This window comes from Macrobrachium rosenbergii, chromosome 48 (assembly GCF_040412425.1).
Source record: "Macrobrachium rosenbergii isolate ZJJX-2024 chromosome 48, ASM4041242v1, whole genome shotgun sequence".
In the NCBI taxonomy this organism is placed as follows: domain Eukaryota; kingdom Metazoa; phylum Arthropoda; class Malacostraca; order Decapoda; family Palaemonidae; genus Macrobrachium; species Macrobrachium rosenbergii.
Genome location: NC_089788.1, coordinates 4476550 through 4489777, shown reverse-complemented (window position 1 = coordinate 4489777; position 13228 = coordinate 4476550). Strand labels below are relative to the sequence as shown.

General features: G+C 41.0%; 2 protein-coding genes across 2 annotated transcripts; both read left to right on the top strand.

The window, feature by feature from the left end:
* Positions 1-1175: 1175 nt before the first annotated feature.
* On the top strand, positions 1176-12052 carry LOC136831191 (facilitated trehalose transporter Tret1-like). The gene is made up of 6 exons (XM_067091176.1): positions 1176-1498; positions 7088-7235; positions 8515-8647; positions 8988-9382; positions 11311-11453; positions 11898-12052. The coding sequence occupies exons 2-6, from the start codon at positions 7107-7109 to the stop codon at positions 11908-11910; spliced, it is 813 nt and encodes a 270-aa protein (XP_066947277.1). The 5' UTR covers positions 1176-1498; positions 7088-7106; the 3' UTR covers positions 11911-12052.
* On the top strand, positions 12009-12602 carry LOC136831664 (facilitated trehalose transporter Tret1-2 homolog). The gene has a single exon (XM_067092293.1). The coding sequence runs from the start codon at positions 12009-12011 to the stop codon at positions 12600-12602; it is 594 nt and encodes a 197-aa protein (XP_066948394.1).
* Positions 12603-13228: the final 626 nt, after the last annotated feature.

Genomic DNA, 13228 nt, shown 5'->3' with positions numbered 1-13228 from the left:
AGTTTGACTAGTAAACAATGCTCCGAAGTTTCTTCGGCGCAATCGAGTTTTCTGTACAGTCGCCACAGCGTATGATCAAGGCCACCGAAAACAGATCCGTCTTTCGGTGGTCTCGGTATAATGGTGTATGAGCCGCTGCCCATGAAACTTTAACTACGGCCTGGTGGTGGCCTATCTTATATCGTTGCCAGAAGCACGACTATGGCTAACTTTAACCTTAATAAAAAAACTACTGAGGCTAGACGGCTGCAGTTTGATATGTTTGATGATTGGAGGGTGGATAATCAACATACCGATTTGCAGCTCTCTCGCCTCAGTAGTTTTTAAGACATGAGGGCGGACAGAAAAAGTGCGGACAGAATAAAGTGCGAACGGACAGACAAAGCCGGCACAATAGTTTTCTTTTACAGAAAACTCAAAAAGCAAGATTAAGGGAACGTGGAGGATAAGTTGATCCCTTTATTCATGTGCTGAGAAATATAACACGGTAAAGTATGGAACAATATCTTATATATTTTGAAAAAGCTTTTAACTGCACTGCAGCAGAGAACGGATCTGAAAGATTCCTTGATAAGAACAGAGTCAAGATAGCAAGTGTGTATGAGCAGCGATGGTGTCATCTGCCTCCCGAATTTGACGTTTAGTGGCGTATTGCAGGGAAATGTACTATCACCTCTCCCATATGCAGTACTTATAGACTTTGTTATTGGAGAAACTCGGTATGTAAATAAACGGTTTGGCGATAGATACCTGTTCCCCGTAGGAAGGTAGTGCATGAGGTGCACTGTAGGCATTACTTAAGGTTCTTTGCAGCGTCCCTTCGGCCCCTGGCTGCAACCCCTTCATTCCTTTTACTGTACCTCTGTTCATATTCTCTTTCTTCCATCTTACTTTCCACCCTCTTTTAACAACTGAAATAGTGCAACTGCGAGGTTTTTCTCCTGTTACACCTTACTCTCAATTTCCGTTTCAACGCTTAATGACCTCATAGGTCCCATCGCTTGGCCTTTGGGCAAAACTCTATATTCCACTGCATTCAGCGCTGAATGACCTTATAGGTCGCAGGTCTTGGCCTTTGGCCTACATTTTATATTCTCTTTTTTGGGCGCGTGGAAAGGAAAACGGACAAGAAAAGGAAGGACACGGACTCGAAAATACTCGGGCGCGTTGCTTATGAACGACACCACCAAAGACCGCTTGTGGAACGAGACCGGATGGCATTCATTACACGGATGAAAAGGAAAGTCCAAAAGATTCCTTGGGGACGGAAAGACGAGCGTGAAAGAGAGAGAGAGAGAGATCCAAGTTCGTTAGAGACACCGAGAGAAGAAGAAGAAGCTTCTGCTGCTTGTGGGGTATAATGGCGGTTCTCACACTCTCTTGATAGCGCAGGCGCAGATGGCGCGGTGTGCCTCTGAGTGAGTTGAGATTCTTGAGAAGCGAGTACGTAGTCATTCTCGCCTTGTTTGTGGTACTGGAAGGATATTCCACATTTCAGGTGAGTGGATATTTTTCTCTCTCTTTTTTTCCCCGTTAATGCCGTATTCGGAAGTTTGATTCTAGACAACAGGTAAAGATAATTTGTGATAATTCGCTTTATATTAGTTAAAATAACTGTGATTTAGTGTGAAACGGTAATATGTATATATATATATATATAAATTTATATATATTTAATATATATACGTTATATATATATATATATATATGTAACTATATATATATATATATTATATATATATATATATATATATATATATATATATATATATATATACATATATACATATATGCACTGTAAACATAAATCCAGTACATGTGAATATTATTAACTTAACGAATATATGTTCATATTCTGCGTCTGTTGTAATGCTACTTACCGGAACACCTACCATGGTCGCTATTAGAGTCTGCGTTGTTTATCTTAATTTTTATTAGTTTATTTTTGACAAAACGCTACAGAATCCAATTGTTATTTTCTCTTTGCAGCGTTCCTTCCAAGGCCCCTAGCTGCAAACCCTTGCGTTCCTTTTACTGTACCTCCTTTCATATTCTCTCCCTTCCATCTTACTCTCCACCCTCTCGTAACAATTTTTTTTTAGTGGAACTGCGAGGTTTTCTTCCCGTTACACCTTTCAGACCTTTTACTGTCAATTTCCGTTTCAGCGCTGAATGACCTTATAGGTCCCAGCGCTTGTCTTAAATTCTATATTCTATTCTATTCTTTTACTGTACCTCCGTTCATGTTCTCTTTCTTCCACCTCACACTCCACCCACTCATAACAATTGTTTCCTCATTATTTTCAGCGCTGAATGACCTCATAGGTTCCAGTGCTTGGCCTTTGGCCTGAATTTCATATGTTCCAAAGTTCAAGGTGGAACTTGGGGAGAACCCCCCCCACCCCCCCCGGTTGCACAGGAAAGTAACAGTTAGAGGTGTTGGACAGCAAGATTGAAGAAAGAAAGCGGTAATGGAGGTAAAGTAAAAGGCTAAAAAGTGGATGCAGCTAATGGCCGAAGGAACGCTGTAAATAGACTTTTAAGTAATGCCTACAGTGAACCGCGTGAGGCGCACTGCACCATCCTCCCGAGGGGTACTTTCGAGATGACATGGGAAAGGTCATGGGGTATTCCATCTTCCCCCGAGGGACGTCAGTGCACCTCATGCGGTGCACTGTAGGCATTACTTCGCCTCTTTGCAGCGCCCCTTCGGCCTCTAGCTTCAACCCCTTTCATTCCTTTTACTGTACCTCCGTTCATATTCTCTTTCTTCCATCTGACTTTCCACCTTCTCCAACAATTAATTCATAGTGCAAATGTGAGGTTTTCTTCCTGTTACACCTTTCAAACCTTTTTACTGTCAATTTCCATTTCAGCGCTGAATGACCTTACAGGTCTCAGCGCTTGGCCTAAATTCTACATTAATTGTAATTCAATTCAGAGGATAATCTTACCCCCTGTGATATTTTTTCTAACAACCAAAAATCCCCTAAGAGAATGTTTTGGGATTATGTTAACGATTTACAACGTAAATTAACACGATGAAGCTTTGTTACTGTAATGAGTCTATTTAGTTATGATAAGTGGAACTAATTTAAATTAGCGTATAATTAGTGCGCATGACACCAGAAGATATGCATATTGTACATGCACTGCGTCCTGTTGTAACATAAATTATCGTATTTTGGGTAATGTTGGTTCAGACTTTCGAAATCTTCCATACTTGTGAAAATTTAGATTGTTGAAAGGTTAAGAAATAAAGTTATCTCTAACTCCGAGTCAAATTACGGTAACTAAAATCAAAACGATTTTTTAGTTTTCTGTAAAAGGAAACTATTGAGATGGCTATTTGTCTGTCCGTCCGCACTTTATTCTGTCCGCACTTTTTTCTGTCCGCACTTTTTTCTGTCCGCACTTTTTTCTGTCCGCACTTTTTCTGGCCGCACTTTTTCTGTCCGCACTTTTTCTGTCCGCACTTTTTCTGTCCGCACTTTTTCTGTCCGCACTTTTTCTGTCCGCACCTTTTTCTGTCCGCACTTTTTTCTGTCCGCACTTTTTCTGTCCGCACTTTTTCTGTCCGCACTTTTTTCTGTCCGCACTTTTTCTGTCCGCACTTTTTTCTGGCCGCACTTTTTCTGTCCGCACTTTTTCTGGCCGCACTTTTTTCTGTCCGCACTTTTTTCTGTCCGCACTTTTTCTGGCCGCACTTTTTTCTGGCCGCACTTTTTCTGGCCGCACTTTTTTCTGTCCGCACTTTTTTCTGTCCGCACTTTTTCTGGCCGCCCTCAGATCTTAAAAACTACTTAGGCTAGAGGGCTGCAAATTGGAAAGTTGATCATCCACCCTCCAGTCATCAAACACACCAAATTGCAGCCTTCTAGCCTTAGTTTTTTTTTTTTTTATTTGAGGTTAAAGTTAGCCATGATCGTGCTTCTGGCAACTATATGGGATAGACCACCACCGGGCCGTGGTGAAAGTTTCATGGGCCGCTGCTCATACACCATTATACCGAGACCACCGAAAGATAGATCTATTTTCGGTGGCCTTGTTTATACCCTGTAGCGGCTGTACAGAAAACTCGATTGCGCCCGAGAAACGTCGACGCATTTTTTACTTGCTGATTTTTACACTCAGCTTGTGGTCATTTTTTTTTTGTTTTTTATTTTTAGTTATTGAAACCCGTGAATTTCTTTGCCACAAACAATCTTCTCTGAGTGTTTCCTCATTCGGGATATCCTGCCAAAGCAATATTTGATCACCATCCTCTACAGTGAACGAACATCATAAGTCAGTTTCCTCGTTAACCAGTGGGTTTCAGCTCCTGTCGACTTAGGTGCGTCTAAACCAGTGGTTCTTAACCTTTTTCAGTGTATGCACCCCTTTCAAATCGGCAGTCAGTTCTAGCACCCCCTGAATTCCTGAAATAAACAACAACAACAACAACAACAATAATAATAATAATAATAATAATAATAATAATAATAATAATAATAATAATAATAATAATAATATTTTATTTTATTTTATTTTTTGAAGAAAAAAATAACATGCGTCTCTAAACATGTATTTTGCTTTAATTATTCATAGGCATCCTCGCACCCCTCGGGAACCGGCTTCGCACCCCCTAGGGGCGCGAGCACCCCTGGTCAAGAACCACTGGTCTAAACCAAACGAGCTAAATCTCAGTGGTTTCTCAACCTGACAGCAGTTTTGTAGGGCAGCACTTCAGTGCAAGAACGCGGAGTCGAATACATTACCTCGTCACGTTTCTAAAATGGTGTCTAGGATTCAAAGCCTTCACGAACAAAGAGGTTTAAACCCCGTAGGGGAGTTAGTGCCGTCAGTGCACCTCATGCGGTGCAATGTAGGCATTACTTTAAGGTTCTTTGCGGCGTCCCTTCGGCCCTTAGCTGCAACCCCTTTCGTTACTAATTAACCCTTTCCTAACAATTGATTCGTAGTGCAACTGCTTTGAGGTTTTCCTCCTGTTACACCTTTCAAACCTTTTACTGCCAGTTTCCGTTTCAGCGCTGAATGACCTCATAGGTCCCTGTGCGCGGCCTCTGGCCTAAATTCTATATTTAATTCAATTCAGTTTAATTTACGAACAAAGAGGTTTGAGGTCACGTGGCATGATGGTCAGCTCCGGAACGCCAACGAGGTCAAACAAATGCAGGGAATCATGTTTTAAGTTTCATGCCACGGCACGGAGGAGGAACCCCCCCCCCCGCCTATGGTTTAAATTAATACCCCTGAGTCACCCATGGAACGTACAGTATATTTGAGGACATGGGTCTAGGCGTGTCTCATTCAGCGCGGCGATGACTGATGACTCTTCATCCCCGGAGGAAGGCAGTGCCGTCAGTTCACCTCGCGTGGTGCACTGTAGGCATTACTTATTAAGGGTCTTTGCTGCAACCTCTTTCATTTCTTTTACTGTGCCTCCTTTCATATTCTCTTTCTGCCATCTGACTTTCCACCCTCTCTAACGATTGATTCATAGTGTAACAGCAAGGTTTTCCTCCTGTTACACCTCTCAGACCTGTTTATTGTCAGTTTCCATTTCAGCGCTGAATGACCTCATAGGCCCCGGCGATTGGCCTTAGGCCTAAATTGTATATTCTGATGACTCTTCATTTTGCCGGAGTCGTGTGATGGCGAAGGGGAACAGCGACGGAGAAAGGAGAAAGTGAAGCGTGTTTTGGTGTTAAGAGAGAGAGAGAGAGAGAGAGAGAGGATAATAAAGGAAGGAAGAATGGAAATAGGGTAGACTAGCAAATAATCACGACTGACATACACCACAAAAATGGCGGCTCATGGAAGGAGCAGCAACGCGCCGGGGAAAGATAGGACGCGGGGGCGTGGGAACGATCACTGAAGAGAAGGTCTTTGTGGGCGCGTGATTTATGATAATTTTGTCCTAAAAGGGCGCAGAGTGCTCGCAGGAGAGAAGTGTTTTATAGAGTCCTTGTGGCTCAGACGTAAAGTTTTGTTAATATGGCCGTTAGCTACTAACCATCTCATAGGGAGATGGAGTTGGAGAGAAAACTGGTTGTTTTCTTTTGATTATATATATATATATATATATATATATATATATATATATATATATATATATATATATATATATATATATATATATATATATATATATATATATATATATATATATATATTGTGTGTGTATATATAGTTTTTGCACTTGCAGAGAGTGGATAACCTTAAGTAATGCCTACAGTGCACCGCATGAGGCGCACTGACGGCACTACTCCCCTTACGAGGACATTTATTTTCGTTTTATCGTTAAATGTAATGAGATGTACCGCATGCCTATGTTTTAAGGAGTTCATTTTTCAAAATATTCTTTTCCTTATTTGATTTGATTTGGTTTGCATCCTATCATGTGGTGTTAAGGAGTTTATTTTTTTTATCATTTTTGCTTGTTCTATTTTATTTTCTTTACATCCTATCATCTGCTATTATTGGGATTTCAAAAATCCTTCACACATATTAGTGCTCAAAGTGTCTAACTGCAACCTCTTATATTCCTTTTACTGTACCTCCTTTCATATTCTCTTTCTTCCATCTTCCATTCCACCCCTCCTAACAATTGATTCATAGTGCAGCCGCGAGGTTTTCCCCCGTTACACTTTTCAAACCTTTTACTGTCAATTTATGTTTCAGCGCTGAATGACCTCATAGGTCCCAGTGCTAGGCCTGTGGCCTAAATTCTATGTTCAGTTCAGTTCTGTATTCAAAGTGTTCTCAAGTTTTGAGTATCGTAGAAGGTTGTCAAATATCAGTTATCCAATACGGCAATTTTTTAGGAAAAAAAAAAACAATCCCTGTTGGTTAAACAGAACCCAAAGGTCTACATCAGGCCTTTTATCTCCTTCAACACCATATCAAACTCACGGGTTTACAAAGAGCAAGGACTATGTTGGAAGAAGCCGGTTTAGTCTTAAACCAACCAGCCTCTAGTACAAAGACAATACAATTTGAAGCTTGACCGAAAAGCACTGAGTATACTTTCATGATCCTAGATAGAAATAAGTTTTGAACTTCATCTTAACATTTCTTCTTGCAGGAATTAACACCAAAGGCCGATGTCTTCAAGAGTACCTCATGATGAGTCTAGGAATGAGAACATCGAAACTATCACCAAGGCTAGTGTGGTCCTGCCATCCAAAGTGGAGAATGAAGAAGTCATATCCCGGAGAGGTGTCATAAAACAAGTGAGCCAAAATGCTTATAGTCTCATCATTTTAGGTATTTGAATATTCTTTAACACTTGAGAACAAAGTTCAGCTCCGATTCTTTATAACTGATCAAGTGACTTGTCAGCTTTTAATAACTGTATTCGTTATATTATTATTATTATTTAGTAAATGAACCCTATTCATATGGAACAAGTCCACCATAGGGGCCATTGACTTGAAATTCAAGCTTCCAAAGAATATTATGGTGTTCATTAGGAAGAATTAAGCGGAAGTGAAATACAGAAAGAAGAGATCCCACTTATCAAAAAGAAAAAGAAAAAAAAATTAAATAGATAAATAAGTTAAAAATACAAGAAGAATAGTATTATGGAAGTAATGCATTGCATTTTCGCTTCAACTTCTGAAGTTCCAATTACACGACATCCTCTGAAGGGAGGCTGTTCCACAGTCCAACAATGTGAGGAATCAAGGACCTCTGGAACTGAGAATTCGACAGCGAGGCGCATTTACTGCATATTGGTGCTGCTGTTCAGCAAATCCAGTCGCTCTCGGCAGATAAAAGGAGATCAGGGATCAATTGTGAATGTGGAAGGTCCCTGTTGAAATGCAACTTATGAAAAAGTGACAGACAGGAGACCATCCGTCTATGGTCCAAGTCATAACTGCTACTATTAGGAAACAGAATCCTACCACTACGAACCACTCTATCTAAAAGTGATCAATCTCTGGCAGAAGCAGACATCCACACCGGAGAACAGTATTCCAGTAAATGGCCTAAAACTGGTTATAAATATATGAGGCCTTACCGACAATACCTAACTTTCGTGCGGCATTTGCTGAAACTTTCATTTTGAGGATGTTGTGCACTTAGAACCTCAGAGTTCAAGCAAAGATGCAATACATTACTACCCTAAAAGAATTCTCCTTGCACTTTAATAATTTATTTACGTTTTATCTGTTTATTTATTTGTTTTCTTTTATATTAAATGATCACTTTCCCTGTACTTCCTATTACTTTCTGTGATTTCTTTCAAACGAACGCCATATTCTTTAGAAGCTTGAATTCAGGTCAGTGGTCCCTGTGGGTTTGTTACATATGGATAGAGTTCATCTTTTAAATAATAATGACCACAAATGTATACCTAATGAAATAACAAGTTCTCTTATTTTCATAATTACTATATATGTCATACATTTCCACAGTTCTACATTTTCAGTAAACTTCTTTCAAAGCACAAAAAATGGCTTGTTTTTCAAAAGAGCTGGAAAATTATTCTCTGCTTATTCTCCTGAGGTGTTAGCTGGACTAGCCATTGCATCTTCAACACTGATGACAGGGTTCACAAGTGCTTGGCCAGTGGTCTTACCAAAGTTGCAGGAGAGTTCTCAGTCCTTCCAAGTAACCGATCAAGATGTAGCCTGGCTGGGTAAGCGTTTAAAAGCTTTTCAGAAATGTATCCTTTTGGAAATGGATGATAATACTATGTTCTGCAGTCAATCTCTTCTGTGGTACTAAAGCAGTCATGTTCTGCAGGCAATCTCTTCTGTGGTACTAAAGCAGTCAGAGTCTATCTGTGTTGTTGTTCATCTGGTGACTTTTATAATTCGATTTTTTCATTCTATAGTGGAAGTTTATTTTGCAAGTTGAGGGTATTGTAGGCTCACTCCATTTGATCATACGCTTATTATCATTCATAATGATAACACAAAACTCATAAATTTACAAATATCACAGTTTTTATGCAGTTTCTTTTCGTTTTCCCGCAGTTTCACTGCAAGGTATGGTGGGCATGTTCACATCCCTAGTCTCAGGCCACCTAGTAGAATATTTCGGACCCAGGAAACTGCTCCTCATGTGCCTACTCCCCACCTTTGGTCTGTGGATGCTAATGGCATTCACTCCCTACCTCAGCCTGCTCTACATCAGCCGCGTGGGGCTGTCCATCAGCACCTACTTGATCAAGAGCTTCTTCCAGGCCTACATCGCCGAGTTATGCCAGCCGAGGATAAGGGGAGCCATTGCTGCTTTGCCGGAGATCATCATAGCCATTGGCGTCTTGGCGACCTACACTCTGGCGAATTTCTTCTCGTACGAGTTTGTGACTGCGGTTTTGTCGGCGCCGTTTCTTCCACTTTTCATCATTGTTATCTTCATTCCTGAGGTGAGAATAGTCGAGATTCTTTAATGTGCTCACACAAACGCACAATTCATGATTATGAACCCTCTGGTACATGATTTACGTATGTCACTCCTTGCCACTGGCAAAAACTAAAACGCTGGGTGTAAGTCCTGACCGGTTTTGGCTTTATTTCTAAGCCAATGACGAAAGACTGATACATGGTGGTAGAAATTCACAATACATAATGCTAGGGGGACAATACAAAACAAACATACAAATTTGATCACAGTTTTTCCCTACGTCTGTTAGCTTCCTTGAAATTTAAACATTTTACATATTTCTTTTGACATTATAGTATCTTTTATACATGCCTTGAATGATATTCATATCTTCTTTTATAAAACTAGACTAAGTGATATTTCTTTCTATTGAAATTTTAGAATGAAATGTCTTTTATGCCCTTGCATAGTTGACTTATGATTGTTTTCACTATCGTAAAAAAATTCCACAGTTCACCTGTGCAGATCTCACACATTGAACAGCGGAATTTTTGTGCGCTGAGAAGAAACACCATTGAGACTAGTTTTATAAAAGAAAGCTTTTCTAATGACATGAATATCAGCCAAGGCATGCATGAACTTCACCCATTAATTTCAAAAGGAATATGTAAAAGGTTTAATTTTAGGAAGGTAGTAGATTTGGATGGAAAAAGGATAATCAGATTTGTAAACAGTACCTGACCCAAGCACAAATGAGTGGCTTCACCCAATAGCCCCTGTCAGGTGTGGATTTTTAGTTTTCAGCGGTTGGTATGTTTATTTGTACTGTCCTCCTAGCATATATATTGTGGATTTCTTCCACTTTGTAACAGCCCTTGGTCAGTGGCTCAGAAATAAAGTCGAAACCGGTCAGGACCTACACCCAGTCTCATTTATCCTAGTGGTAATGAGTTCATATATATATCCACACTTGAATCATGGTATGACAATGAAGATGTATCTGATAGATTTTGTCGATTCAAGAATAAAGCTTTAAGAGTAATATCAGGTGTCCAGTAGCAGGATAGAGTTGGATATGAAATTATAAACAGGGAAACTGCAGGAGTTCCTTAAGTGAATGCAACAGTAATGAAAGGGAGACAGAGATTGTTTGGACATGTCCCTTGCACTACCCTTGGGAGGATAGTACTTGATAGTGTCAGCTGGGCTCCTGTGTGTACTGGGAGTGCACTACCCTTGGAAGGATAGTGCTTGATGAGTGTCAGCTAGGCTCCTGTCGGCACTGGAAGTGCACTACCCTTGAGAGGATAGTACTTGATAGTGTCAACTGGGCTCCTGTGGGCACTGGAAGTGCACTACCCTTGGGAGGATATTACTTGATAGTGTCAGCTGGGCTCCTGTGGGCACTGGAAATGCACTACCCTTGAGAGGACAGTACTTGATAGTGTCAGCTGGGCTCCTGTGGACTGGAAGTGTAGGCTACTACCCTTGAGAGGATAGTACTTGATAGTGTCAACTGGGCTCCTGTGGGCACTGGAAATGCACTAGCCTTGGGAGGATAGTACTTGATAGTGTCAATTGAGCTCCTGTGGGCACTGGAAATGCACTACCCTTGGGAGGATAGTACTTGATAGTGTCAGCTGGGCCCCTGTGGGCACTGGAAGAGTTGGGAGACTCAGACCTACTCGGCAGAGAACCATGGGCTGGGAGACTGGAGACGAGTGGATATTTGTGAAAGATAAAGCACAGGAACAACGTGAGTGTCTGGATTTCTCAGAAGCAGTTTAGATCTCAGTTCGCTGGAGGCGATAATAATGATTCTTGACATCGCTTTTCTTTAAATTCATTACTTAATTATCACTCCAAGCCATTTCACTTAAAATGTCTCATGTCCCTGAAGCAGTAAGATCAGTAACTTTGAGATCAAAGTTTTGAAAAATTCACTCATATATTTTTGCAACTGATTTTCAGTCTCCATATTGGCTTGCCAGAAGAAACAGGATGGAGGAAGCCAAATCTTCTCTGAAAAAACTTCGGGGGAAAAGGACACGGTGGAGAGAGAGCTACACATACTCACTAATACCAACAAAGCTCAGTCATCAGCATGGACACAGGTAAATAAAAAAAGAAACTTGTCTTGTGGGTGTTTCCTATGATGCTGCATGTTTCTCTGTAGGAGGGAAGTGCCGTCTTTGCACCTCACACATTGCACTGTAGGCATTACTCAAGGTTCCTTGCAGCATCCCATCGGCCCCTAGCTGCAGCCACTTTCATTCCTTGTACTGTACCTCTGTTCATATTCTTTCTCTTTCCATCTGACTTTCCACCCTCTCCTAACAATTGTTTCTTAGTGCTCAACTGCGAGGTTTTCCTCCTGTTACACCTTTAAAACCTTTTTACTCAGTTTCCCTTTCAGTGCTGAATGACCTCATAGGTTCCAGAGCGTGACCATTGGCCTAAATTTTATATTCCATTCCATAATACTGCACATTAAGCTAAAAAAAGCAAGCATTGGCTGAGAAAATGGTAACTTAATCATTTCCATTTCCCGGCCGCAGGTCCGCGAGTTGAAAAAGGGGGAAAACATCCGTCCAGTCTTGTTCGTCCTGACCATCCTAGCTCTGAGAGAAATCAGCGGGCAGACAGCCGTCTTCTCCTATTCGGTTTACATGTTCCGCCAGGCTGGCATCGAGCTAGACGCCTTCCTCTGCACTGTCTTCATCGGCTGCGTCCGGCTGATCTGCTCGTTTGTGGCAGCCGGTGCTCTGGACTGCGCGGGCCGACGGCCATTCCTTATCGGCAGCTCAGTCATCTGCGGCCTGGCCGAGCTGATAAGTGGAGTGGCCATTTTGCTGAATTACCCCGGCACTTCGTGGATTCCCCTGTCAGGACTCCTGATTTACGTCGCCGCTTACGGCCTCGGCCAGGGATCGATACCGTGGATACTCATGGGAGAACTGTTGCCTACCCCTGTCAGATCCGTAGGGTCCTCCGTCATCACCTTCAGCTACTGCACGTTGCTCTTCATCGTCAATCTCCTGTTTTTCAAAATGACCGAGTCGCTGAGTTTGGGAGGTGCACTCTGCCTGTTTTCCCTGGCGAATTTAGTCTTGGCAGTGGTGACGTTCGTCTGGTTGCCGGAAACGCGCGGGAAGTCGTTGGATGAACTTGAGACAGCTTTCACAAGGTCACACAGAACCAGAGGGCAGCGGTTTAGTCAAAAAGTAAGAATTCACAGTGCCCAAGATGCAAATGTAAGATAGGGTAAATAGCATCTATTCTATACTGTAGAGTTCTGATACTATTCTTCCATAGCGTTAGCTTTTGTACTGAAAAGTTGAATAAAAAATAAACACTAATTATGTACAAGAAATAAAAGAAAAAAATAGATAAAATACAAATAGTATAATTACATTTTAGGACTTATTTAACTAGTTATTGTTTTTGTCATCCCCTTTTCATTAATTGCTTTATAATATTCTTACTGAAGATAAAACTTGCCTGAGAGTACCTGAAAATATCCAGTAGTTTTAGCATATAGATCACTAACAGATTATCTTGTTGAATCCTAACACTCTTTAACAGTTTCACTTTCTCAAGGTTTTTTGTTTGATCCGATCTGTCTCACATTTCCCATAAATTTGTATATATATGTTTTAACTTTTCTGTTCACTTAGAATGCATTGTTTTTTTACACTATCTGTAAGCAGTGTTGGGAACAGTATCATTTTTTCTGTCATTGGTAACTTACCAGATAGAACGCAACACAGTTATTCGTAGAAGTTTGTTCCCACGCAGATTATGATGTTTTCGTTGTAGAAAAACCACACACTGAGTGAAGATTCATGCAGGGTGCTATTACTGCTGTTACTACACATTTTAGGGACTG

Bases quoted from the DNA above. Each gene is read 5' to 3' on its own strand.
- LOC136831191 (XM_067091176.1), top strand. From the start codon at position 7,107: ATGTCTTCAAGAGTACCTCATGATGAGTCTAGGAATGAGAACATCGAA. The intron at 8,648-8,987 runs GTAAGCGTTTAA...GTTTTCCCGCAG, and splicing joins TCAAGATGTAGCCTGGCTGG to TTTCACTGCAAGGTATGGTG. The intron at 9,383-11,310 runs GTGAGAATAGTC...ACTGATTTTCAG, and splicing joins TTGTTATCTTCATTCCTGAG to TCTCCATATTGGCTTGCCAG.
- LOC136831664 (XM_067092293.1), top strand. From the start codon at position 12,009: ATGTTCCGCCAGGCTGGCATCGAGCTAGACGCCTTCCTCTGCACTGTC.